Source organism: Protopterus annectens, chromosome 12.part0 (assembly GCF_019279795.1).
Source record: "Protopterus annectens isolate FY-2018-M chromosome 12.part0, PAN1.0, whole genome shotgun sequence".
NCBI classification, from domain to species: Eukaryota; Metazoa; Chordata; order Ceratodontiformes; family Protopteridae; genus Protopterus; species Protopterus annectens.
Genome location: NC_056746.1, coordinates 274,792,893 through 274,818,610, shown reverse-complemented (window position 1 = coordinate 274,818,610; position 25,718 = coordinate 274,792,893). Strand labels below are relative to the sequence as shown.

Below are 25,718 nucleotides of genomic sequence, written 5' to 3'. Positions count from 1 at the left end.
CAGTCTTGAAAGCATAAAATTATGAGAGTTTAGTAGGTGGTAAAACCTTGCACAGCCTGGATCCCCTTCTGGACTGCTATGCCGTTGTCCAGGCATCACATTAGTAGAGACTGGATCTCTGATTGCCTGGGGATACACTTGGAATGGAGGTTCCCTTACTAGTTAATTGAGGTATTTCTTGGTGGAAAGGAAAAAATATATGGTATTTGGAAGGACTCCATGGAAAGATGTCTCTCAGCTGGAAACTTAACTGCCTATTTGTGCTATTATCATTACTACAACTTTCTAGTGATATTAGTTCCACTTTAGTTTAACAATCTTCACTGACACTAATAAACGCAAGGCTATGTCTATCTTTTTATAAAGGTAAAAAACATTTTTTTTCTTATTCAACAGCAACTGCTACAGGAGTGACTGTCTTTAAATACAAAGCTGCTCTACAACACCATCTGAGGAAGTACTGTTGCAGCATGCCAACTTCTACTTAATAAACGCAAGGCTATGTCTATCTTTTTAAAAAGGTAAAAAACATTTTTTTTTCTTATCCAACAGCAACTGCTACAGGAGTGACTGTCTTTAAATACAAAGCTGCTCTACAACACCATCTGAGGAAGCACTGTTGCAGCATGCCAACTTCTATTTTATTATTAGTGTTTCTCCCTGAAGGGCTCCTTATTAACCAGTAGTGCACATTGTGTGTTCTGCTACCACCTTCTTATCACTTCCCAGCGAACTACTTTCTTACTGCAAACTAGTGCATCTCCAGAATTTTTTAGTGTTATGGCTTATACTACCACCTGCTGGCAACTCCTAAGTATTGCAGGTCCCTTTTCACTAATTTTAAGAGAGGAGTTCCTTCAAATGCAAGTTAGCCACAGTTGAAGTGACTGCAATCTCGTTTCAGAACTGTGCTCATAGTAAGCAGATAACATCCCTGGTCTGCAGGCTACCTCAGTGTTAGTCATGTAATGTAGGGGTTTATCTCCTTGCTGAACATTTCTTTGCACTGCAGCAGTTTTTTGCCAAGAGTAGCTAATGCCTGCATAATAAATGCAGTGCTATCTTTTCAGTTCTAAACAGTGAATTGACCTTTGTTAATGCATTACTTTTCCACTTCTATTCTCAAGTGCTACACTCCTCTAAAATAAGGACTTCATAATTTGTTAATGTAAACCAATAGTTTATGTCATGGAAAAGGCATCTGCACACCTTGGATGAAGAATTACTGCAATATGAAACTAAAAAAATGAATATTTGTTTTCTTCCACATTTCAGCAACTCTTTCTAGAACTGGGGCTTTGTACCGAAGCAGCAGTAGTGCTAGGCCAGAGTGATGCCATTCGATTACTTGGGCAGCCAATGCTAACGGCTGGAACACAAAGAGATAAGCACCTACATTACTACATTACTAATTCAGCGAAGAACTGTCTCATACAAGAATGCCTCAGGATATCCAGAATTCTCTAGAAACTACTGACATATTTATCAGAATAATGCAGTGGCATGTTCTTCTTAAATTCAACTAAGACTGCACATTTGGCTTGACTCAAAGGTCAGTTAGTTTTACTAGTAAGAATTGTTTCTTATTTAAATAAAGTATAAAAGAAGTGCTGAAATAACAGTTTCTTTTTAGATGCATTACCACTGGTCAGTTAAGGTTCCAGTTCCACTACTAGTGCAGGTTCACAATCAGAAAATACCAACACAGGATAATGACAATTAAGTTTCTCAAAGGCTGGTCAGTCACAAGATTAGTAACAATGACTATGAGCATAAGAATCTATCTTACCTCGAAGAATCATCTTTGGTTCAGCTATGGTCTCTGTCAGCCCTCCTACAGGAACCTTCCAAATGCGGATTTTAGCATCTTCACCAGCTGCAAAGCAAAAAATACAATACATATGTATAATTATAGGCTAAGTTCACAATTATGACCTGCATTTTAATCTTTCTTTCCGCATCACATACACACCTGTACTTAACATCGGATTCCAATGTTACACCATTGCAATCCCTCATTCTGCAGTATGAGTATATATTCAAATTGTTCTACACACCGAGCCTTTACAATTTGCAAATTTTTACTTTATGTGTATAACTAAGTTAACTGGTCCTTTGCAGAACCTAATCAGCCACAACTCAGACCACAAGAGTAAATAAAACATAGCTATTTAGATAGTTTAAAGTAGAAAATGCAGCAGTTTTTCATTTATTCTTAAACTTAATTGTGATCTTGTCAATCAGATTTTCAACTGCTGTTGAGATGTAAGCATGCATGTCTGTGTACTCTGTCAGTTAATCAGTTTGTTTATATTTTGTACTGCTGCTATCCATCCTATTGTGTTTCTGTGTAATAAAGCATATAAATGGACTACCTCGCCTGTTTGTCTTCAGTTGTAAACCAAAACAAGTGACAGGGCTCTTAGATAATACATCCCCATAGCCTTTAACAGGAGGCTAATGAGCCTAATGGATCTATAGTTACCGGGGTTCTTGACAGGGACACTCTTGTATAAAGGGATTACAATGGCTGTTTTCCAGCCTTAGGAATGTAACTACTGAAGATGCTTAGATTAAAGAGTTTAAGTAGGGGCTCAGATAGGCCACATTTGGTACTAATAATTAGGCAACCAGACTATCAGGACGCATGGATAAGGTGTTCTTAGCTTTTGAGAGGGGTGACTGAACTTGTTCCATAGAAATTAAAGGAGGTGACTGGGACTCTGGAATCTGTGGAATAACTGTAACCAACAAATGATGACAAAAAGTGCAGAAGTGAAACCAAGAACCCAAATGAACTGCACAGAACAGCAATTATCCAAAAACTGGCAGCCAGCAAATCACACATAACACAAAATTTTTTTAGTATTAAATGTCCAACAGTTAAACGTTTCTAACCAATAAACAGACTTTTCATAACTAAACTTAAAATGATATCAGTTACTTTGTCTACTTTGCACACCTGTTGATACCACAAGAGACATAAACCAAACAATAATACAACTTGTGTACATCTAATAAAAAATACCATTTCAAGTAATGTTTATCATTTTAAATAATCACTTTTGGATCCCATTTAAAATCTCATTTTTAAGTCACATTTACAAATAACAACAATGTAGCATCAGTCATACTAAATAAAATATAGGTTTAAAAGAATTTGTTCTTCCAGAAAACCGATAAAGTGCTATATTAAATCTTTAAAAGCATCAAATCTGTTCATAATATTGGCTTTGTCCAATAAACTTGCAAGTAAGAAATACTCAAGTCAACCATTAACATGTAATCAAAACACGTACCCCAGATTCTGACAACAAATTAAAAATTAAAAAAACATACCTTTGTAGCTTAGCCTAAGATCCAATACTGGAGCAATATAAATATGATAATTTAAACCCAGGGTTTTTTCAGCAATTAACTGGAGTTGCCATAACAGTTCTATGTACTCCAGTCTGTTTTCCCATGCTCCCCCTCTTAAATTTGGGTTGACCATTTCTAAATTCCTAAACTTAAACTCTATAAATCTAATACAGATCACTGAGTGTTTATACAAGGCATTGTTTGCAATATCTTAACAGTGTTCATAAATTCTTTAGTGCAGCATCCTCTCAGTTTTTTTCCAATATAAAAAAATGGTACACCTGGAGCATTTTGCAAAGTATACGAGGCCTCTACAATAACAACTAATATACTGTAGTATTTCTATGCACTGTATCTTCAATACTCATTGTGTCTGTTGTTCACCCAACAAAAGTTCTTAACTTTTGTACAGTTGTTATTAAAATTAATTTATATTATGGGTAATTTGCTAGCTGTCACTTTTTGTATAATTGCCGTTTCGTGCAGTTCTTTTGGAATCTGTAGAATAGCTATAACTCTGTGTCGTAAAACTTGGACTACATTTATCAGCCAGGATATTAGCGACTATCTTTGGTTTAGACTGAGAAGTATTAATGTGAACTAGCTCCAAACACGGCTGGGTGTTAGTTCTTAACCTCCTGGCAGAGTTAAGGAATGATTTGCAATTATTTTTGGTTTAGTGGCTATTTTAAGTTCATACTCGCCATTGAAATCCATCCATCCATCTTCAACCCCTTTTCCCATTTTTGCACATGGGGCCGGATGTCACTTCAACAGTACTCAGCACTGAAAAATCCTAATGATTCTTTTAAACTGTTTATTAGTTTGCTTAAGTACGCTCTTATGGTAGACAGAATACAACTCTTATAAGCATTAAGTAATTTCTTTCTACTATTATATAATATGGATGGCACAACCTCACATCAAGAGGTTCTCTGGTTCGATTCTCAGCTGGGGTGCCATTTGTGTGGAGTCTACATGTCCTCCCTGCATTCGTGTGGGTTTCCTCCAGGTGCTCCGGTTTCCTCCTACATTACAAAGACATGTGTCTGGAGCATTTCTCCCCAGGCCTCCGCTGAAAATTGGCTTCGTTCCAAGTTGGATTTTCCTGGTAAACAAATGTTAAATAAAAATATATATATATTTATACAGGTATTCTATCATAAGGTATTCATTTTTACATTTCTCATTATACTTGGTGCAGATAGGGACTGAGTTATCGCTACAGCTCTTTAAGTGGTGTAGAAGTCAGAGTCATAGGTGGCAGCTTTAACAATGGGATCCATCAGAGGATTGCAGCAGAATGTATTTAGCTCATTATGTAACCAAAGGTTTGCTTTTGCAAAGTCTCTAAACACAAGAGGTATCTGCAGAGGAAATCCTACAAATTTTAAAGGAGAGTGCCACTGATTTATGATCTGATTTGATTTCATAAAGGATAATGATACATTTATTTATTTGACATTTGTTTACCAGGAGTGTCCGACTGGACAGCTGGTGTCCATTTTCAGTGGGGGCCCGGGAAGAAAAGCTCCACAAGTACAGTAGTTACAGCATTTAGAATTAATAGTTACAATGTTACAGAGAGAAGTAATAGTTACAATGTTACAGAGTTTACAAATGTGGGCATCAATTGTCAACATACTACAAAAGTTAAAAACAAAGTTGAAGGGAACCATATTAAAACACAGGAGCTACATCACAAGTACTGTAAAATGAAAACACAATAGGTCCCAGAAATCCATATCAACAGCTCCAAGAGTAGCTCTTTATTAAAACACATGTAGTATTTAGCGCTTTCGTCTTAGAATGAAGACACTTCATCAGAATACATGCACAAATGAGATAACAACTCTTATAAGCATTCCATCTTTCCTGGTTCAAAGCTCCAGAGAGCACCCCTGCATTACCAGGCTGTAATTCATACCACACCTTTCGGCCACCTAACTCGAAATGAAGCACTAAAGGTGGAGGCGTGTCCATATTCATTAAGGATATCCACACCTCCAGGCTAGTTGCACAGCATAATGCATCCGAGATTATCCAAGTGCAACTAACTCTGGGCAAGACCACAATCCAAACTGTAGCTTGCTACAGACCCCCCACCATGCCCCAGGATTCCCACTCCTCATTTCTTAATACACTGGAAAGTATTAGGGTACAACCCAACACCCTAATAATGGGCGATTTCAACTACCCCACCATTAACTGGGAAAACTACTCATGTACCAACTCTTTTGCTCAATGTTTTCTGGAATTCATAAATTCCAACGCCTTTGATCAACTTATTCACACCCCCATCAGGGGCAACAATATAGACCTGGTCATTACCAACATGGGCAACCGGTGTTCCACACCAGAGGTCAATTCCTTGTTGGTCAGATCTGACCACAAGCTAATCACCCTAGACATCCACATCCCACCCCCAGCCCCAATTAGGGAAACCACTGCAAAAAACTTCTCCAAAGCCAACTTCACACTTCTTAAGACAGAAGTGGCAAACTTCATGACACCCATGCAGATGGACAATAGAGGTACGACTGCTGAATCCTACACAAATGTACTTTATAAGCACTTACACGAGTGCATGGATCATGCTATCCCTAATAGAACCAAGATGCTATCCTCCAAAAAAGGAAGCCAATCTGGTGGTCCTCTGCCATAAACAAACTCTACAACAGAAGAAAGAAACTGTTGCAAAAAAGAGTAAAATTCCATGACTGGAGGAACTCCCTGGTCAACCTCAGTAAGAAGCTGAGATCCCTCATAAAATCCTCCAAAGCTAGTTACAAAAACAAAATTGCCACTGACACTAAAGACAACCACAAAGCATTCTATAGCTATGTCAAGAATCTCAATGGCAACACTCAAATCTGCTCTGAGTTACAGCACAATGACACTAAATATATAGAACCAACTGATATTGCCAACATCCTAGCAGATAGGTTCAGTGCTAACTTTACCCCCCTCTCACCCCCTAGAGGGCCCATATCTCTATATCGGAAGAATGCAAAGTTCCAGTAATCATGGCTGCACAGGTAAAAAACACTCTCCAAAGCCAAGAACACAACATCCATGGGACATGACAATATCCCAGGCTGAGTTCTACATGGACTACAGCATGAACTGGCACCCTACCTAAGTACCATGCTCAATCATAGCCTCACCTCAGGCTTTGTGCCCACTGAATAGCGCACCATGACGGTTATCCCACTCCACAAAGGGGGAGCCACGATGGACACCGGGAACTACCGCCTCATTAGCCTGATGAGCCTGGTCTGCAAGGCCATGGAACTCATAAACAAAGACATTGGTAATCTCCAAACTCTGGACCCTACCCAGTTCGGATTTGTAAAAGGCAGATCATGCCTCCTAAACCTGATTGACTTCTTTGAAGCAGTCACCAAAACATAGATGAGGGTAAAGTGGTTCACACAGCTAATCTAGATCTCGCCAAGGCTTTTGACACCATCCCCCACTCTGGAATTATAGATAAGCTCAGTAAACAAGGTATAAATCCCTATGTCACAAGATGGGTTGCCAACTGGCTCATGGACAGAACCCACACTGTGAAAGTAGCAGACTCCAAATCCGACTTCAGACCAGTGACAAGTGGAGTACCACAGGGTTCAGTCCTGGGTCCTCTCCTGTTTGGTATCTACTTCTCTGAAGTACAGGCTAACACAGAAGGTCTTTGGCAAACAAAGTTTGCAGATAACTGCAAACTAGGAGCCATAATCGAAACTCCTACCGATGTGGACATACTACAAAAGGGCCTCACTGAGACAGATACCTGGTGTCAAAGCCATGGCCTGAAGCTCAATGCCAAAGTTTATTGTCATCCCCTTTGGTAAAAACTATGTACCCATGAACTACCACATAGCTGGTAGTCTACTTAATGCTGAAAATGTAATAAGAGACCTTGGGACACAGGTGGACAGTGCTCTCTCCTTTGATAATCACATTGCCACAGTGGTAGGAAATCCTTCTACGTGGCTCACCTCATCACAAAAGATTTCTCATCCAGAAAAAAAGAGGTCATTGTTCCCCTCTACTCATCACTCATAAGACCCATTATAGAGTACAACGCTCCTTTTGGTATGTACCTCACAAGACATCTACAACAACTGGAAAGGCCACAGAAATACCTCTCAAAGAGGATTACTGGCCTCAAACAGATGCCCTATGCAGACAGTCTCAAAAAATTCCAGCTTTACTCAGTCGCATATCGCCTCCTCAGAGGTGATCTCTGCCTAACATACAAAGCTATGTCAAACCCAGAGCTGTTGGACATGCTCCACTTAAAGAAATCCCAATCCCTCTGAGCTACACACTCTAGGAACCTAAACCTTGTCACCACAATAAACAGAACATGCTGGAGGGATAGATTCCTGTCCCAGAGACTTCCCATACTCTGGAACAGACTACCTATCTATGTCAAACAGAGCTCCTCATTAGTACTCCAAGAAAAATCTTGATGATTGGATGAGAAATAGGAAATTCACCCCGGGGATCACTTCTGTGACTCTGCTCGGCAGGGGCAAAGGAAAATAATTTTCTTGGGTGGCGAAAGCCAGGGTACATTTTTGGCTAGGCTTATATAGGCCCTAGGGCTAATAGCCTAGTACCTACCTATGAACCTAAGATAAAACATTTTAAGTACTATAGGCAATTAGTGATGTACCAATCAGATTACTGATGCACTAATTATAAAATGGCAGCGCTAACTTTAAAGTAACCTCACTTAAAAAGATCCAAAAACAATAATGAATTCAATTGTGAAGCATTCAGAAGGTATAACGCATATTGTAATCTAAAACTGATCCATATACACAAGTACCTTAATATACCAAACTCATATAATTATATGTTATTTGCTCTTTCATATAAAATAGGTGCAATAGAAATCGAGTCATTCTGAACTGGGGGGAACATGGCAGCTAATTTAAACTACCATTCAGTTTCTTTCTTTCTTAGTCTATTCTTCCAATTTCCCCCCTCTAAGATCTAACCTAACAATGTCCAATATACCAAATCTAAACTTAAAATTATAGCAAACCTGTGAATGTTTATATAATGTGTTATTAAGCTTTTTATTCTTTATGTCATTAAGATGTTCGTAAATTCTATTTTTCAAGGGGTGTTCCATTTTGCCAACATAAAAATCTGAACATGTTACACATCCCAGCTGAATGTAATCTCACTGTCATCTCAGATGTCCAAGTGAGAACCGCCCTAAACAAAGCAAAAAACACAGCATCAATGGGACCTGACGGTATCCCGGGTTGCGTGTTATGTGAACTCCAAGAGGAGCTAAACCCACACATAAAAATGCTATTTAACCTTAGCCTTACTTCGGGATATGTACCTGAACACTGGCGTACAGCAACAGTGGTCCCACTCCACAAGGGGGTGCCTCTACAGACCCTGGAAACTACCGCCCCATAAGCTTAACTAGCCTGGTCTGCAAAGCTATGGAAAGAATCATTATGGAACTCATAAACAGAGACATAGGGGACCTACAGACACTTGACCCCACCCAGTTCGGCTTTGTAAAGGGCAGATCCTGCCTTTTAAACCTGGTTGACTTTTTTGAAACAGTCACTAGAGCCATTGATGAGGGCAAAGCAGTCCATACAGCATACCTGGACTTGGCTAAGGCCTTCAACACAATACCCCACTCAGGCATCATAGATAAGCTCAACAGCTTAAAAGTAAATCCTTATGTCACTAGATGGGTTGCAAACTGGCTAAAGGACAGAACCCATAAAGTTAAAATCGCTGGAGCAATGTCAGACAAAGCCAGTCACAAGTGGTGTCCCACAGGGATCTGTCCTGGGACCCCTCTTGTTCGGCATTTATTTATCAGATGTTAAAGCAAACATGGGAGGGCTGTGGCTGACAAAGTTCGCAGATGACTGCAAACTTGGCGCCATAGTCGATACACCAGCAGACACACACATCCTACAAAAAGGCCTCACAGAAACGGACAACTGGTGCCGGAGTCACGGCCTTAAACTAAATGCCAAAAATGTATAGTCATCCCTTTGGGAAAAACAAAGTACCCACAAATTATCACATAGACAGCAACCCACTGAGTATGGAAAAAGTAATCAGAGACCTAGGGACCCAAGTCGACAGTGACCTCTCATTTGACACCCACGTTGCCAAAGTGGTTAGAAAAACATTTTACCTTGCACACCTCATCATGAAGGGATTCACATCCAGATCCAAGGATGTCATTGTACCCCTATATTCCTCCCTCATCAGACCCATGATTGAGTACAATGCCCCATTTGGTATGTACCTCACCCGGCATTTGCAACAGCTGGAGAGACCACAAAAGTACCTCACCAAGAGGATCAAGGGTCTCCAACATATGTCTTATTCTGCCAGACTAAAGAAACTTCAGCTCTATTCAGTAGCATACCGCCTGCTCAGAGGTGATCTCTGCCTGACGTACAAGGCCATGTCCAATCAGGATCTGATGGACATGCTCCACCTCAAAAGATCCAAATCCATCAGGACCACAAGAGCTAAAGACTTAAACCTCGGCACAAGTATGAATAGGACATGCTGGAGGGATAGATTCATAACCCAGAGGCTTCCCATGCTTTGGAACAGGATCCCAGTTCGTATTAGGCAGAGCCCCTCACTGACTCTTTACAAGAGAAATCTTGATGAGTGGATGGGAGATCGTAAGTTTACCCCAGGGGTCACATCTGTGTCACTGCTAGACAGGGGCACAGTAAACTAATTCTATTATATAAGGGGACCTTCATTGTGTCACTACTAGACAGAGGCACAGTATTCTAAATTTATTCTGTACATTTTTGTACCATTTCATGGGGTGGCAAAAGCCACATCACTATGGCTAGGCTTACAAATGCCCCAGGGCAGATAGCCTAGTACTATACTATGAAACTATGAATAGCTAAATATACCACCCTGTTTGTCAAACAGTTGCCTTTCTGAAATATAACTTGACTATGCAATTTATTATTCAAACTAATCTCCGTTGCCTTATTAATGTATGGACACTGGCTGCACGCACCACAGGGCCTTGTACCCAAAACTGATGACCGCATCGGAACAATCTTACTTTTAAGTAATTTTTTAAAATTAGCTCCTGTACTGTTCAGAAATCTTGGTGTTGCACCCACTTTACTCAGAATATCCTGATTTGTCCTGAAGATGTTCCAAATGGTACGGATAGCCCTCTTGATAATATTAGAAAGATAGTTATACTGTAATACACAACTTTTTTCATATGGACCATTCTTATTCTGTATAGACACCATATTACTTTCAGTATTTATTATACACTTCATCTAGTACTCCATCCATCAATACTTTAGGGTAAACTCTCTCCTGAAACATAAGGGATATTTTTTCAAATTCTATTTTGACATCTTCAAAATGTGATGTAATTCGAGCTATTCTAAAAGCTTGACCCTTAATAATACTTCTTTTTTGTGAGAGTGGGTGGTTGCTGTTGAAATGCAAATATGCATTGTAAAAAGTATCTTTACAATAAATAGTAGAGCTAAAACCTTGTACATCATGCGTAAATATGGTATCTAAATAATTAATACCTTTACTATCAAATTTTAAAATAAATTTTATGAATTCAGTGGTGTTGTTTAAATATTGAATAAATTCCCCTATTTCATCCACTGGTCCAGTCCACAGAATAAAGATGTCATCCAGGAATCTTGAATAACTTCTGATTCTGTGCCAAAAGGGGCTATGTACTACATAGTTGGTCTCCCAACCCAACAGTACAAGATTGGCGTACACAGGGACACATGCTGCCCCCATCGCTACGCCCTTAATTTGTTGGTAATATTCCCCTTCAAAACAGAGAAAATTATTTTCTAGAATTAAATTCATTATTTCACAAACCAAGGTTATTCTCTCATGTGAGAGATCTGAAAATCTAACCAATGTCTCCTCAAAAAGGGCACTACCCTCTTCTTTAGGTATAACAGTAAAAAGATCTTTGATGTCTCCTGTCAAGAAAATCAAATCTTTCTTCCATAAATCATGCTTCAAGCATCCTATGAATTCCCATGAATCCTTCACAAGATGTTGAATTTCATCCAAAATATGCCGTACAGATAAATCCACAAACACTGCCAGTGGATGTGTTTTAGAGCCACTGGTTGCTACTATTGGTCTAAAAGGTGGTGTAGCCACATTTTTGTGGACCTTGGGTATCCCAAAGAAAATAAGGATAATAGGATCTTTTTTATACAAAAAAATTATAAAGTTCAACATCTATTCTCTGATCCATCAAATACTCCTCTAAAAATGAATCTATATGAGCATATGCAATAGTTATCTGATTTTTAGGTACTCCAACATATGTAGAGACATCAAACAATAATTCTTGCATTGTATTAGAATAATCTATAGATTTATATAAAACACCCCCCTCCCCCATCCTTATCGGGGGTCATTACACGAATAGAGTTGTCTCTTCTTAAATCCATTAATAAACTGTATTCTTCCCTAGTAAGGTTCAATGGTACCCTTAAATTGTTTGAATATATATCTTATATATCTTCCAAAACTAGCTTCTCATAAGTATCCAATAAAGGGTGTAAAGGGGATTAAACGTACTCTTTTTCTTTACTGAAGCAGTATGACTGTGTATTGTTACTGGAGCAGTATCACTTGATGTTGCTAACAATACAGTGCCATGCCAAGTAAAAAAAGATATCAAAATTTAGTTTCCTAACATATAATTGTAATGAAATAATGCTACCCAATAAATTTCCCTTCTTTTCTGGAATGAATTTTCACCACCTTTGATAGCAAATTAAAATATTCCATTGTGATTACCCTATCTGAATAATTATAAATGGTGAAACTATCACTACTACATACAATATTGTTAGTATCATTTAGGTCCTGTAATTGTTCCCCCTCCTGTAACTGTTCTTCCTCTGGGGCTGGGGATAATAGTAACTGTTGTATTCTCTCTTCTCCGTCTATCTGTTGGCCAGCCTTTCTGAGCGTCTCACCCCTTGAAAATCCTGTTGCTCGACTCCCCATGTCATCACCACATTCACTACTATTTCTGCTTCACTATAACTTAATGTTCGCACATAATTTTCCCTCTGAATTTTAATATTCTTACCTAAAACTTTTCCTATAGGATACACTTGTTTGTTCTAATATTGCTTTAAATTTCTTTCTAAATTTCATTTCTTTTTGTAAAAAATACTGTTGCATCTTCTCTCAACTCCATCAAGAATTTTAAAATACAGATGTCCTTCAAGGATGCATCTGCAGTCATAACATATGGGTTGTCCTGCCACAGGCAGCCCTTCGGTCGGCCGGATTCCAAAGTCTGGGTCTGGCCTCGGCTGATGTCGCATCTTCCCTGACGTCACAGCTGCTGGGGTATAAAGGCATCAGCCAACGCCATTTTCCCCAGTCTTTCTTGCCGCGCGGTGCCCGAAGCAGAAGCTGTTCGCAAGTGCCGGTCGGTCAGATCCAGAGATTCAGCTACCGAAGACTTCTAAAAAGCTAAGTACCCGTTGGGGACTCTTTCTTGCCTCAGCCGATGTCAGACAAAGTAAATAATTGTTTAACTTGTGGGAAACAAATACCTCATAAGGATTTCCATTCCTACTGCCTTCCTTGCTTAGGCCCAGACCACGACGTATCAGCCTGTTTAGCCTGTGCCTCCTTCAACCGACAGACTCTTAGACGTCGGTCGGAGTTTGCAGAAGAGTTTTTTGGATCCGCTTTTGCATATAAAATGCCGTCGGAGATTCCAACTATGCATTTAGCCAAAAAACGCAAGGAAAAGGACCGACACTCGCGGCCCGTGGTTTCGGCTGAAACCACGGTTAGGCCTACCGCAAGTGTCTCGGTCTCGGCTGAAACCGAGGCCTCGGTTCTTCCTTCTGCCGAAATCATTCCTCCGACAACCGAGGCCAGCCAGGCCCCGACCGAGTCGGCTACAGAAATCCCTACTGAAGAAGCAAGTGCATGAGAATTGTCCGACACCATTCCTTTGGACATTTCCACTCCTGCACGTGGGGCAGCTAGGCCCCCTGCTTCTATGTCTATTAAGGCTTTCTCCAGGGCTAAAGCAGCTAAAATTACTAAACCCGGTGTTCCACACGAGAGGTCAATTCCTTGTTGGTCAGATCTGACCACAAGCTAATCACCCTAGACATCCACATACCGCCCCCACCCCCAATTAGGGAAACCACTGCAAAAAACTTCTCCAAAGCCAACTTCACACTTCTTAAGACAGAAGTGGCAAACTTCATGACACCCATGCAGATGGACAATAGAGGTATGACTGCTGAATCCTACACAAATGCACTTTATAAGCACTTACACGAGGCATGGATCATGCTATCCCTAATAGAACCAAGATGCTATCCTCCAAAAAAAGGAAGCCGATCTGGTGGTCTTCTGCCATAAACAAACTCTACAACAGAAGAAAGAAACTGTTGCAAAAAAGAGTAAAATTCCATGACTGGAGGAACTCCCTGGTCAACCTCAGTAAGAAGCTGAGATCCCTCATAAAATCTTCCAAAGCTAGTTACAAAAACAAAACTGCCACTGACACTAAAGACAACCACAAAGCATTCTATAGCTATGTCAAGAATCTCAATGGCAACACTCAAATCTGCTCTGAGTTACAGCACAATGACACTAAATATACAGAACCAACTGATATTGCCAACATCCTAGCAGATAGGTTCAGTGCTAACTTTACCCCCTCTCACCCCCTAGAGGGCCCATCTCTATATCGGAAGAATGCAAAGTTCCTGTAATCATGGTTGCACAGGTAAAAAACACTCTCCAAAGCCAAGAACACAACATCCATGGGACCTGACAATATCCCAGGCTGAGTTCTACATGGACTACAGCATGAACTGGCACCCTACCTAAGTACCATGTTCAATCATAGCCTCACCTCAGGCTTTGTGCCCGCTGAATAGCGCACCATGACGGTTATTCCACTCCACAAAGGGGGAGCCACGACGGACACCGGGAACTACAGCCCCATTAGCCTGATGAGCCTGGTCTGCAAGGCCATGGAACTCATAAACAAAGACATTGGTAATCTCCAAACTCTGGACCCTACCCAGTTCGGATTTGTAAAAGGCAGATCATGCCTCCTAAACCTGATTGACTTCTTTGAAGCAGTCACCAAAGACATAGATGAGGGTAAAGTGGTTCACACAGCTTATCTAGATCTCGCCAAGGCTTTTGACACCATCCCCCACTCTGGAATTATAGATAAGCTCACTAAACAAGGTATAAATCCCTATGTCACAAGATGGGTTGCCAACTGGCTCATGGACAGAACCCACACTGTGAAAGTAGCGGACTCCAAATCCAACTTCAGACCAGTGACAAGTGGAGTACCACAGGGTTCAGTCCTGGGTCCTCTCCTGTTTGGTATCTACTTCTCTGAAGTACAGGCTAACACAGAAGGTCTTTGGTAAACAAAGTTTGCAGATGACTGCAAACTAGGAGCCATAATCGAAACTCCTACCGATGTGGACATACTACAAAAGGGCCTCACTGAGACAGATACTGGTGTCAAAGCCATGGCCTGAAGCTCAATGCCAAAGTTTATTGTCATCCCCTTTGGTAAAAACTCTGTACCCATGAACTACCACATAGCTGGTAGTCTACTTAATGCTGAAAATGTGATAAGAGACCTTGGGACACAGGTGGACAGTGCTCTCTCCTTTGATAATCACATTGCCACAGTGGTCAGGAAATCCTTCTACATGGCTCACCTCATCACAAATGATTTCTCATCCAGAAAAAAAGAGGTCATTGTTCCCCTCTACTCATCACTCATAAGACCCATTATAGAGGCTAACGCTCCTTTTGGTATGTACCTCACAAGACATCTACAACAACTGGAAAGGCCACAGAAATACCTCACAAAGAGGATTACTGGCCTCAAACAGATGCCCTATGCAGACAGTCTCAAAAAATTCCAGCTTTACTCCGTCGCATATCGCCTACTCAGAGGTGATCTCTGCCTAACATACAAAGCTATGTCAAACCCAGAGCTGTTGGACATGCTCCACTTAAAGAAATCCCAATCCCTCTGAGCTACACACTCTAGGGACCTAAACCTTGTCACCACAATAAACAGAACATGCTGGAGGGATAGATTCCTGTCCCAGAGACTTCCCATACTCTGGAACAGACTACCTATCTATATCAAACAGAGCTCCTCATTAGCACTCCAAGAAAAATCTTGAGGATTGGATGGGAAATAGGAAATTCACCCCAGGGATCACTTCTGTGACTCTGCTCGGCAGGGGCACAGGAAAATAATTTTCTTGGGTGGCGAAAGCCAGGGTACATTTTTGGCTAGGCTTATATAGGCCCTAGGGCTAATAGCCTAGTACCTACCTATGAACCTAAGATAAAACATTTTAAATACTATAGGCAATTACTGATGTACCAATCAGATTACTGATGCACCAATTATAAAATGGCAGCGCTAACGTTAAAGTAACCTCACTTAAAAAGATCCAAAAACAATAATGAATTCAATTGTGAAGCATTCAGAAGGTATAACGCATATTGTAATCTAAAACTGATCCATATACACAAGTACCTTAATATACCAAACTCATATAATTATATGTTATTTGCTCTTTCATATAAAATAGGTGCAATAGAAATCGAGTCATTCTGAACTGGGGGGAACATGGCAGCTAATTTAAACTACCATTCAATTTCTTTCTTTCTTAGTCTATTCTTCCAATTTCCCCCCTCTAAGATCTAACCTAACAATGTCCAATATACCAAATCTAAACTTAAAATTATAGCAAACCTGTGAATGTTTATATAATGTGTTATTAAGCTTTTTATTCTTTATGTCATTAAGATGTTCGTAAATTCTATTTTTCAAGGGGTGTTCCATTCTGCCAACATAAAAATCTGAACATGTTACACAAATAGCTAAATATACCACCCAGTTTGTCAAACAGTTGCCTTTCTGAAATATAACTTGACTATGCAATTTATTATTCAAACTAATCTCCGTTGCCTTATTAATGTATGGACACTGGCTGCACGCCCCACAGGGCCTTGTACCCAAAACTGATGACCGCATCGGAACAATCTTACTTTTAAGTAATTTTTTAAAATTAGCTCCTGTACTGTTCACAAATCTTGGTGTTGCATCCACTTTACTCAGAATATCCTGATTTGTCCTAAAGATGTTCCAAATGGTACGGATAGCCCTCTTGATAATATTAGAAAGATAGTTATACTGTAATAGACAACTTTTTTCATATGGACCATTCTTATTCTGTATAGACACCATATTACTTTCAGTATTTATTATACACTTCATCTAGTACCCCATCCATCAATAATTTAGGGTAAACTCTCTCCTGAAACATAAGGGATATTTTTTCAAATTCTATTTTGACATCTTCAAAATGTGATGTCATTCGAGCTATTCTAAAAGCTTGACCCTTAATAATACTTCTTTTTTGTGAGAGTGGGTGGTTGCTGTTGAAATGCAAATATGCATTGTAAAAAGTATCTTTACAATAAATAGTAGAGCTAAAACCTTGTACATCATGCGTAAATATGGTATCTAAATAATTAATACCTTTACTATCAAATTTAAAAATAAATTTTATGAATTCAGTGGTGTTTTTTAAATATTGAATAAATTCCCCTATTTCATCCACTGGTCCAGTCCACAGAATAAAGATGTCATCCAGGAATCTTGAATAACTTCTGATTCTGTGCCAAAAGGGGCTATGTACTACATAGTTGGTCTCCCAACCCAACAGTACAAGATTGGCGTACACAGGGACACATGCTGTCCCCACCGCTACGCCCTTAATTTGTTGGTAATATTCCCCTTAAAAATAGAGAAAATTATTTTCTAGAATTAAATTCATTATTTTACAAACCAAGGTTATTCTCTCATGTGAGAGATCTGAAAATCTAACCAATGTCTCCTCAAAAAGGGCACTACCCTCTTCTTTAGGTATAACAGTAAAAAGATCTTTGATGTCTCCTGTCAAGAAAATCAAATCTTTCTTCCATAAATCATGCTTCAAGCATCCTATGAATTCCCATGAATCCTTCACAAGATGTTGAATTTCATCCAAAATATGCTGTACAGATAAATCCACAAACACTGCTAGTGGATGCGTTTTAGAGCCACTGGTTGCTACTATTGGTCTAAAAGGTGGTGTAGCCACATTTTTGTGGATCTTGGGTATCCCAAAGAAAATAAGGATAATAGGATCTTTTTTCTACAAAAAAATTATAAAGTTCAACATCTATTCTCTGATCCATCAAATACTCCTCTAAATATGAATCTATATGAGCATATGCAATAGTTATCTGATTTTTAGGTACTCCAACATATGTAGAGACATCAAACAATAATTCTTGCATTATATTAGAATAATCTATAGATTTATATAAAACACCCCCTCCCCCATCCTTATCGGGGGTCATTACACGAATAGAGTTGTCTCTTCTTAAATCCATTAATAAACTGTATTCTTCCCTAGTAAGGTTCAATGGTACCCTTAAATTGTTTGAATATATATCTTATATATCTTCCAAAACTAGCTTCTCATAAGTATCCAATAAAGGGTGTAAAGGGGATTAAACATACTCTTTTTCTTCACCGAAGCAATATGACTGTGTATTGTTACTGGAGCAGTATCACTTGATGTTGCTAACAATACAGTGTCATGCCAAGTAAAAAAAGATATTAAAATTTAGTTTCCTAACATATAATTGTAATGAAATAATGCTACCCAATAAATTTCCCTTGTTTTCTGGAATGAATTTTCACCACCTTTGATAGCAAATTAAAATATTCCTTCGTGATTACCCTATCTGAATAATTATAAATGGTGAAACTATCACTACTACATACAATATTGTTAGTATCATTTAGGTCCTGTAATTGTTCCCCCTCCTGTAACTGTTCTTCCTCTGGGGCTGGGGATAATAGTACCTGTTGTATTCTCTCTTCTCCGTCTATCTGTTGGCCAGCCTTTCTGAGCGTCTCACCCCTTGCAAATCCTGTTGCTCTACTCCCCATGTCATCACCACATTCACTACTATTTCTGCTTCACTATAACTTAATGTTCGCACATCATTTTCCCTCTGAATTTTAATATTCTTACCTAAAACTTTTCCTATAGGATACACTTGTTTGTTCTAATATTGCTTTAAATCTCTTTCTAACTTTCATTTCTTTTTGTAAAAAATACTGTTGCATCTTCTCTCAACTCAATCAAGAATTTTAAAATACAGTTCTTTATACTGAGGAAATAGGAAATCCTCCATTATTTTAACATCAAGGATGTCCATTTCCTCAACTATACCATCTTTTTATTTCTCATAATAAAACACTGTTTTTTTAACCAAATTCATACCCATTTCATCAAACAATCCAAAAAAATCGTTAACAATGTCATCATAAGCAATGCCAAAAGGAAATTTAAGTCTTGCGGCACAATTTTAAATGTATACATTCTTTGAGATAAACAATGTCCATTTCCAAAGTCTTTAGTTTAAAAAATCTTTTTTCGAAATAATAAATAAGTTCTTTCAAAGAATGAATACTGTTATTCACATTATTGTGTGCCGAATATGTTGTAAGTACAACAGGTACTATTATCCCCACACACCAATGCTCTCCACCCTCATAAAACCCTATAACAACATGAAGAACCTCCGCTCCTTTAACAAAATACAGATTCAAACTTCCCGATCAAATAATCTAGCTGGTGACTCCACATTTTCCAACTCAGTTGGCAAAATTTGGAATCAACTTTCACCAGACCTCACATCCTTGACTACAATTCCACAATTTAAAACCAAACTTAAACTCTTCCTAACCAACCACTGGCTCTGCTCTTGCTATAACCCAGGGTAACCACTTTTCTGTCTCTTATTTTCCCTCAATCCTTTTCATCTGACCTCCCTCTCCTTTTCTTCCTACCCTAGCATATTCCACTTTCCACCTCTTAAATGTTTCTGTTACTCCCCCTCTTAAAGAGACAAAAAATTCTAAATGTTACTACTTATGTAGAAGGTAGAATCACCATAACTTAGTAAAGCATCTAAACCTATTCACCTGCTATGCCTCTAATTGTACTCTAATACCTAGACAGCCTGTAAAAGGTTTAAAGCAAATGTTTTTATTTTTTATTGTATAATTGTATAATTTTGTATATTCTTAACCTGTTATGTAGTAGTTAGCGGAGCTTTTCTCCTCGGGCCTCCACTGAAAATGGACATGTATCCAGTTGGACTAGCCCGGTTAACAAATGTAAAATAAAATAGAATAAATAAAAAATGAGAGTCCTGGTCATTTATTGATGCAAAATTAAATTGTTTAGACAGTAAATCTGTAAAACGGTGATTAGTATGATCATTACAAGCAGATTAAATTGAGATTAGTATTAAGGCAGCAAAAAGAAAAAGAAGAAGAACATATTTACAAAGAGCACTTAATGCGCACATTAGTAGCATTCGCAAGAAGTTAAAGGGAGTGAGTAATGCTGAGCACGTCACTTAGAATAGGAGGCTTAAGGAAGCAGTACTGCTGTGGTGTAGTGAGGGTTTAAGGTGGGCCATTGCAGTTGCATAGCTGGTTGATGAGAAGGTGTGATTTAAGGAGTCTTTTGAAAGTGGGTCTTTTGTTTTGTAGTCAGGCGGAAGAATATTCCAGGTGTTAGAAACTCTGTTAGGGAAGTGGGTTCCCCAAAGCTATTTTTTCTATCAGGGCTTTATTGGTGGAGTGTAATTGTCTATTTGAAGTGTAGAAGTTTAGCAATCCAGATAAGATAGGGTTTTTTCTGGATAGTACAGTATTTGGTGTGCTAGGTTGAGTTTGTGGAATCATAATAAGTTGGGGAGCTCAAGCCAATGTAAAGTAAGTAGAGATTGGCAGTGGTGGGAATGACACTGGTAGTAAATCAGGTGATTTTTTGGTAATGTAGGAAAGTTTGTTCAGGTCGTCTTATTTAGATTTGTTAGAACTAGACATGCATAAAGTAATGTAGCTAAGAGATGGGTTCTGACTATATCAGTTCTAGATTCGAAAGTAAGGTACTTTTTACAGTGGTATAGGATTTCTAGCTTTTTGTGAACTTTGGAGATAGTTAGGGATATACATTTGTTGAATCTTAGCTGTTGGTCTATTGTAATCCCTAATAATTTGGCCTCTGGGACTGGAGAGATGGGGGTCTTATTGGCTGAGAATACAGTGAAGGTGGTTAGGTCATTAGTCTTTGTTGGGTGGAATAGTGTGACTTTGGTTTTGTTTGGGTTCAGTATCACTTGTGATTTATTTAAGCAGTTTTCTGTCTCTGAGAAGGATTCCTGGGCGTTTTGTTGGAGCTGCTGGAGATTAGATGCAGTGCAGATTAGAGTTGTGTCATTGGCGTATTGTACTATTTCGGCTTTTGTGGTAGCTAAGTTCATAGGTAGGTACTAGGCTATTGGCCCTGGGGCCTATACAAGCCCAGCCAAAAATGAAGTTGATTTGTAAAAATATTAAACAGAAGGGGGCAGAGAATGTAACCCTGGGGTATGCCTAGCATTACTGGGAGAGGGGGGATAGGGAGTCATGCCATTTGACTGACTGAAGGTGGTTGTTTAGGTAACTTCTGAAACAGAGTAGGGGCAGGTTGTCCAAGTTAAGCTCAGAGAAGCAGGTTAAGAGTTTATTGTGGGAAACTGTATTGCACACTTTGGATAAGTCTAGAGAGATGGCAGAGACTAGTCTGTCTTGGTTTCTATGTGTACTTATGGTGTTGGTGAAATTGATTAGGGCAGTGGTGGTGCTGTGTGAAGGTCAAAAACTGTGTTGCGTTTTGTATAATAAGTTATTGGTGAGAAGGTGGGTAAGGAGTTTGTAATGTACACATCTTTCTACAATCTTTGATAGGGGTGACATGATTACAATGCATCAATAGTTAGAGAGGTTGGTAGAGGGGCCACCTTTGTGGAGGGAAATGATGAATGAGGTTTTCCACAAGGATAGAGTGATGTGTTCAGTAATGGATCTATTTATCAGTAATGAAACGGGGTAAGCCATGGCCTTGGATGCAATATGAAGGTAGTCAGCTGGGAGATTGTCAGCAGTGAGGCTGGTGGGTTTGAGTTTGGATAAGAGTTTTTGGATGGTTGCTGTTGGGACTGGCTTGAGTGAGAAGGGGGTATTGATTGTTTGGCCCCTAGGGGATTGTGGGAGGTCAGTTGGATTTATATTGTTAATAAATTTAAGCACAGAGGAGGTGAAATAGTTGTTGAAAATGGAAGCTATTTCTGAGTTTGAACCTTCTATATTGGGTGGGGGGGAGGTAGAGGTTCTGCTGGGTTGGAGGATATTTTCCACTGCTGCCCAAAATTTTTGAGAGTTGGAAATGTGTTTCCTTTGTAGAGAAATGTAGTGATTTTTGTTTGCTATTTTAAATTTTTTTTTTTGCCCTATTGCGAAGTTCAAGGAAGGTTTGCCTAGTTGCAGGTGTTTTGAGTTGGCGCCTGGTATTCCAGGTTTATCCCTCTCCTTGAGTAAGGATCTTGTGGATTTTTGTAGCCAAGGGGCTGGGTTACTACGAATCCTAATTGTTCCAAGCATAGGTGGTTTAGCATTTTTAGAAATGTGGAGTTCAAGTATTCAACTGCCTGGTCTAGTAGAAGGGTTTTGACGGGAGTCCAGTTGCAGGAGTATAAGACATTCAAGAACTGGTCAATGAGTGCAAGTGTGAAGTAGGGAGGAAGAGTTATTAGTTTTGAATCTGTGTCTAAGAAAAAAGTAGGATTGTGGTCACTTAGAGAGTTGGGTAGAGTACTTTACTGAAGGGCACTATTGGGGTGGTTTGTGAGGATCCAATCTAATATGGATTCCTTTTTTGAGGTTTTATCAATACAAGTGGGTGTATGTATGAGTTGGGTGAAATTGTACAATTTAAGGGAGAGAGAGAGATGGTGAGGGAGAGTGGATGGAGTTCCAGTCAATATTGACGTCACCTAGCAAGATAATTTCTTGGAAGAGGGAGTGGAAAGCCCAGTGGAGTATTGACTCTAGGGTGGACAGGTTGTTGCCTGGCGGTAGGTAAATGTCAAATATGTTTAGATGCTTGTGCTGATTAATGAAAAGTTTTGCGAATAGAGTTTCTGCATTTTTGAAATCTGGAAATTCTTTCTGTAGGAGCTGGATTTTTAGGTTAGTTTTGCAGAGAAGGGCAACACCACCACCTCTTTTGCCTATTCTGTCAGCTCTATGAATGTTATATCCAGGTGGGGTTATGGAGTTATCCTTAACATGTGGCTTGAGCCAGGTCTCAGTAAGGATCATAATGTTGGGGTTATATAAAGAGATCGTGGCATGGAGTTCTTCTATTTTGTTCATAATACTGCGGATGTTCAAGTTGAGTATAAATAAGTCTGAAGGTTGACAGTTGAATGGAGGTTGACAGCTATTTGCAGCTGGTGTTGGACCGGGGTTGGGGTGGATATCTCCTGCTAGTAGTATCTGGGTAGCAACATTGGTAATTGTTTTGAGGTATAGCTTTATTAGGAAGTTGAACCTGAGACTTGGTCATTTTTTAGATTGTGTGATACAGTAAGTAGGTGTGGTGAGGTTGATGAAGGATGGGTTATAAATGGCAGGTGATACGGTAACATGTTTAGGGGGTATGGAGTGGGAAGGGGTAGGGTATAGGGTATTGGGTTATTAAATCGGGTGGGTACAAAGTGATAACAGGGAAAATAGAGAGTATGGAGAAGCAGGTGGATAGTGTTGCTATTAATGTGGGAGTATTGAAAAGTCGGGGGTTGGTTTGTGAGACATGGTGTCACTGATTTAGAAATAGAGGTATAATGCGATTGGAGAGTGAGTAGGATGAGAGGAGGATGAGTTGGAGTATACAGAGGACCAGTAGGGAGTGCTGAGCTTTGTCTGGGCAGAGGAGAAGAGTAAGCTAGAGTGCATGATTTGGTGGTATAATAGATTTTGGGAGGGGTTTGGGTATTGTTGTGTTTGGATTGGATAGTGGGATGTGTGAGGGGTAAGGGGACTCTGATTTTGAATAAATCTGGACATAGTGGGTGTGGGTAGGGAATGGGGGCAGGGTAGGGGAGCAGATGAAGCCCGAGTGGAGTGAGGGCAAACAGGGTGGGGCAGAACCCACCACGACTAAACCAGACTGCAAAAGTGGTGCCAAAAAAAAAACAGTCAATCAGGCTAGACCTTAATCCCAGTCAGGTAAGCAATACATACAAAGACTAACTCAATTGTCAATATTTCAGTTATTGAATCCAAGTTTAATTGGAAAGGAAGGGGAGAAAGACAAAAAAAAACACGGTTTCACCATTTAACCAGTATCAGTGGAGGGAGAGTGATACATGATTGTCTACTACCACCTAGTGGTGTGTTAAGAATGACATATCAACACCAGGACCGGAGTTAGGATATTGGGCTTACAACTTTTGCTTGTGAGTGTGTAAATTAGAAAAAGCTAACTTTAGGATGTCACAACATACATATGGATGTGTTCAAAGAAGTGGCCATACAGTATTTGTGAGGAAATGATCAACAGAACTGGGTCCCATAGTAGGATGATCAACTATCTGTAAAAGGGAGTTGAAATTAGCATTTATAATATAAAGGATCCAAACCACCCAAAGCATACACAAATTGTTCAATATAAGTCACCCAGGCAGAGGAAACAGCGCAGTCAAAAGTCAAATAGGAGTTTATTCACAAAAATGGTATGCGCTTTAACAATAAATTAAATTATAAATTAAATTAATATTGCTTCATGAAGCAATATTAATTTATTGTGAAAGCGTTTACCATTTTGTGAATAAACTCCTATATGACTTTTGACTGTGTTGTTTCCTCTGCCTGGGTGACTTATATTTATAATATAAAAGTGATCCAGCTGAAGGACAGTCTCAGTTTGGGGCATCTTTGTTAAGGCTCCTGATGTTGAGTAGAGCCACTTTATTGTGTCTCAAAGTACAACATACTAGGCTGGAATGTCCAGCAGATAGACTCTGCCCAAAAAGGCATTATGGGTATACCAAAGGCATTAGCCAGAACACAAAAGTCATGGTTTGAGACATGCAGACCATCCTAGGAAATCAGAAAGGCTTGTCAGCCATCTTGTTCCATATTGACATATTCTGGATCCCTTAGCCTGACACCAACTACATAGCCAGTTATTAAAGCAAGTTTTGTTGTCATTGAATCTTGACAGCATTCTGTGTGAGGGGGAAAGTGCCACTTGGGACCAGTGTGTTTTCTGCCTCAGACACATGCATAGCAGGCAAAATTATATCCCTGTGCATGTTCCTCTGGATAGAGCATCTAAGGTCCTTCACCCCTGCATGGACCACTTATCAGGTTGCAATCATATTTGTCAGGATGGCTGGATCTAAGAAGAAAGACAGGTGTCACCCCCATCCTTATCCATGCAGACAGCTGTCACCCTATCCTTATCCATGCAAACAGCTGTCACCCTATCCTTATCCATGCAAACAGCTGTCACCCTATCCTTATCCATGCAGACAGCTGTCATCCCATCCTTATCCATGCAGACAGCTGTCACCCCAAACATTATCCATGCAGACAGCTGTCACCCTATCTTTATCCATGCAGACAGCTGTCACCCTATCCTTATCCAGGCTGATGAGTGGTGTCTGTATGCCTGACAGCACATTCATCAATTACTAAAACATTACCTTGGGTAGATGCAGTCTCAGTATGGCTTAAGGGTTTGGGGACTGCACCCTTATGACTCTCAGAGGTATGTGCAATTGTTGCTCCAAATGAAATGTAATTAAATTTACACGCAGCCCATTTTTGTCAAAAATTGCAGTTGAAAATATTCTATGCAAAACAGATTGTTTAGCACAGTGTAACACTGACAGTACTGAGAAATTGGACTTTTCTTTGCAGTACCATGAGTTAGACTTACTGACTCTCAATATATTACAATATAATTTATGATGTTGAGTTTTTTGATTAAGTGATTATGGCTGCTGCGTAGGGCAGCTTCATAACAGTATGTGCACCATTGTTAGTGCCACCTTTAAAGTTAAGAGCAGACTTATACCATCCAAGTCAAATGAATCTATAAAAATGTTAGAAGACGTACTTAGATTACTGAAAGTAGACCTGAGTGAATTTAAGAAACAAGGTTTGTCTTATAATTTGTCAAAGGATGAATGGTTATGTTAAAAATAATTACAAAACATGAAAGCCAATGACCTCTTCAAATCAGGAGATAAAAGTCTTGATTTAGGGTCGATGGAAACAACAGATTATATAAAATAGTGCGTGC

The 25,718-nt window shown here is 39.4% G+C and overlaps 1 protein-coding gene across 1 annotated transcript in view; it reads right to left on the bottom strand.

Annotated features, from left to right (window-relative positions):
• The window catches only part of LOC122816501 (coronin-7-like), a 3,324,782-nt gene that overhangs the window by 141,816 nt on the left and 3,157,248 nt on the right, over window positions 1-25,718 (bottom strand). Inside the window, exon 18 of the mRNA XM_044089332.1 lies at window positions 1,790-1,876. Coding sequence (XP_043945267.1) covers window positions 1,790-1,876 — 87 coding nt within the window. The remainder of the gene's footprint in view (window positions 1-1,789; window positions 1,877-25,718) is intronic.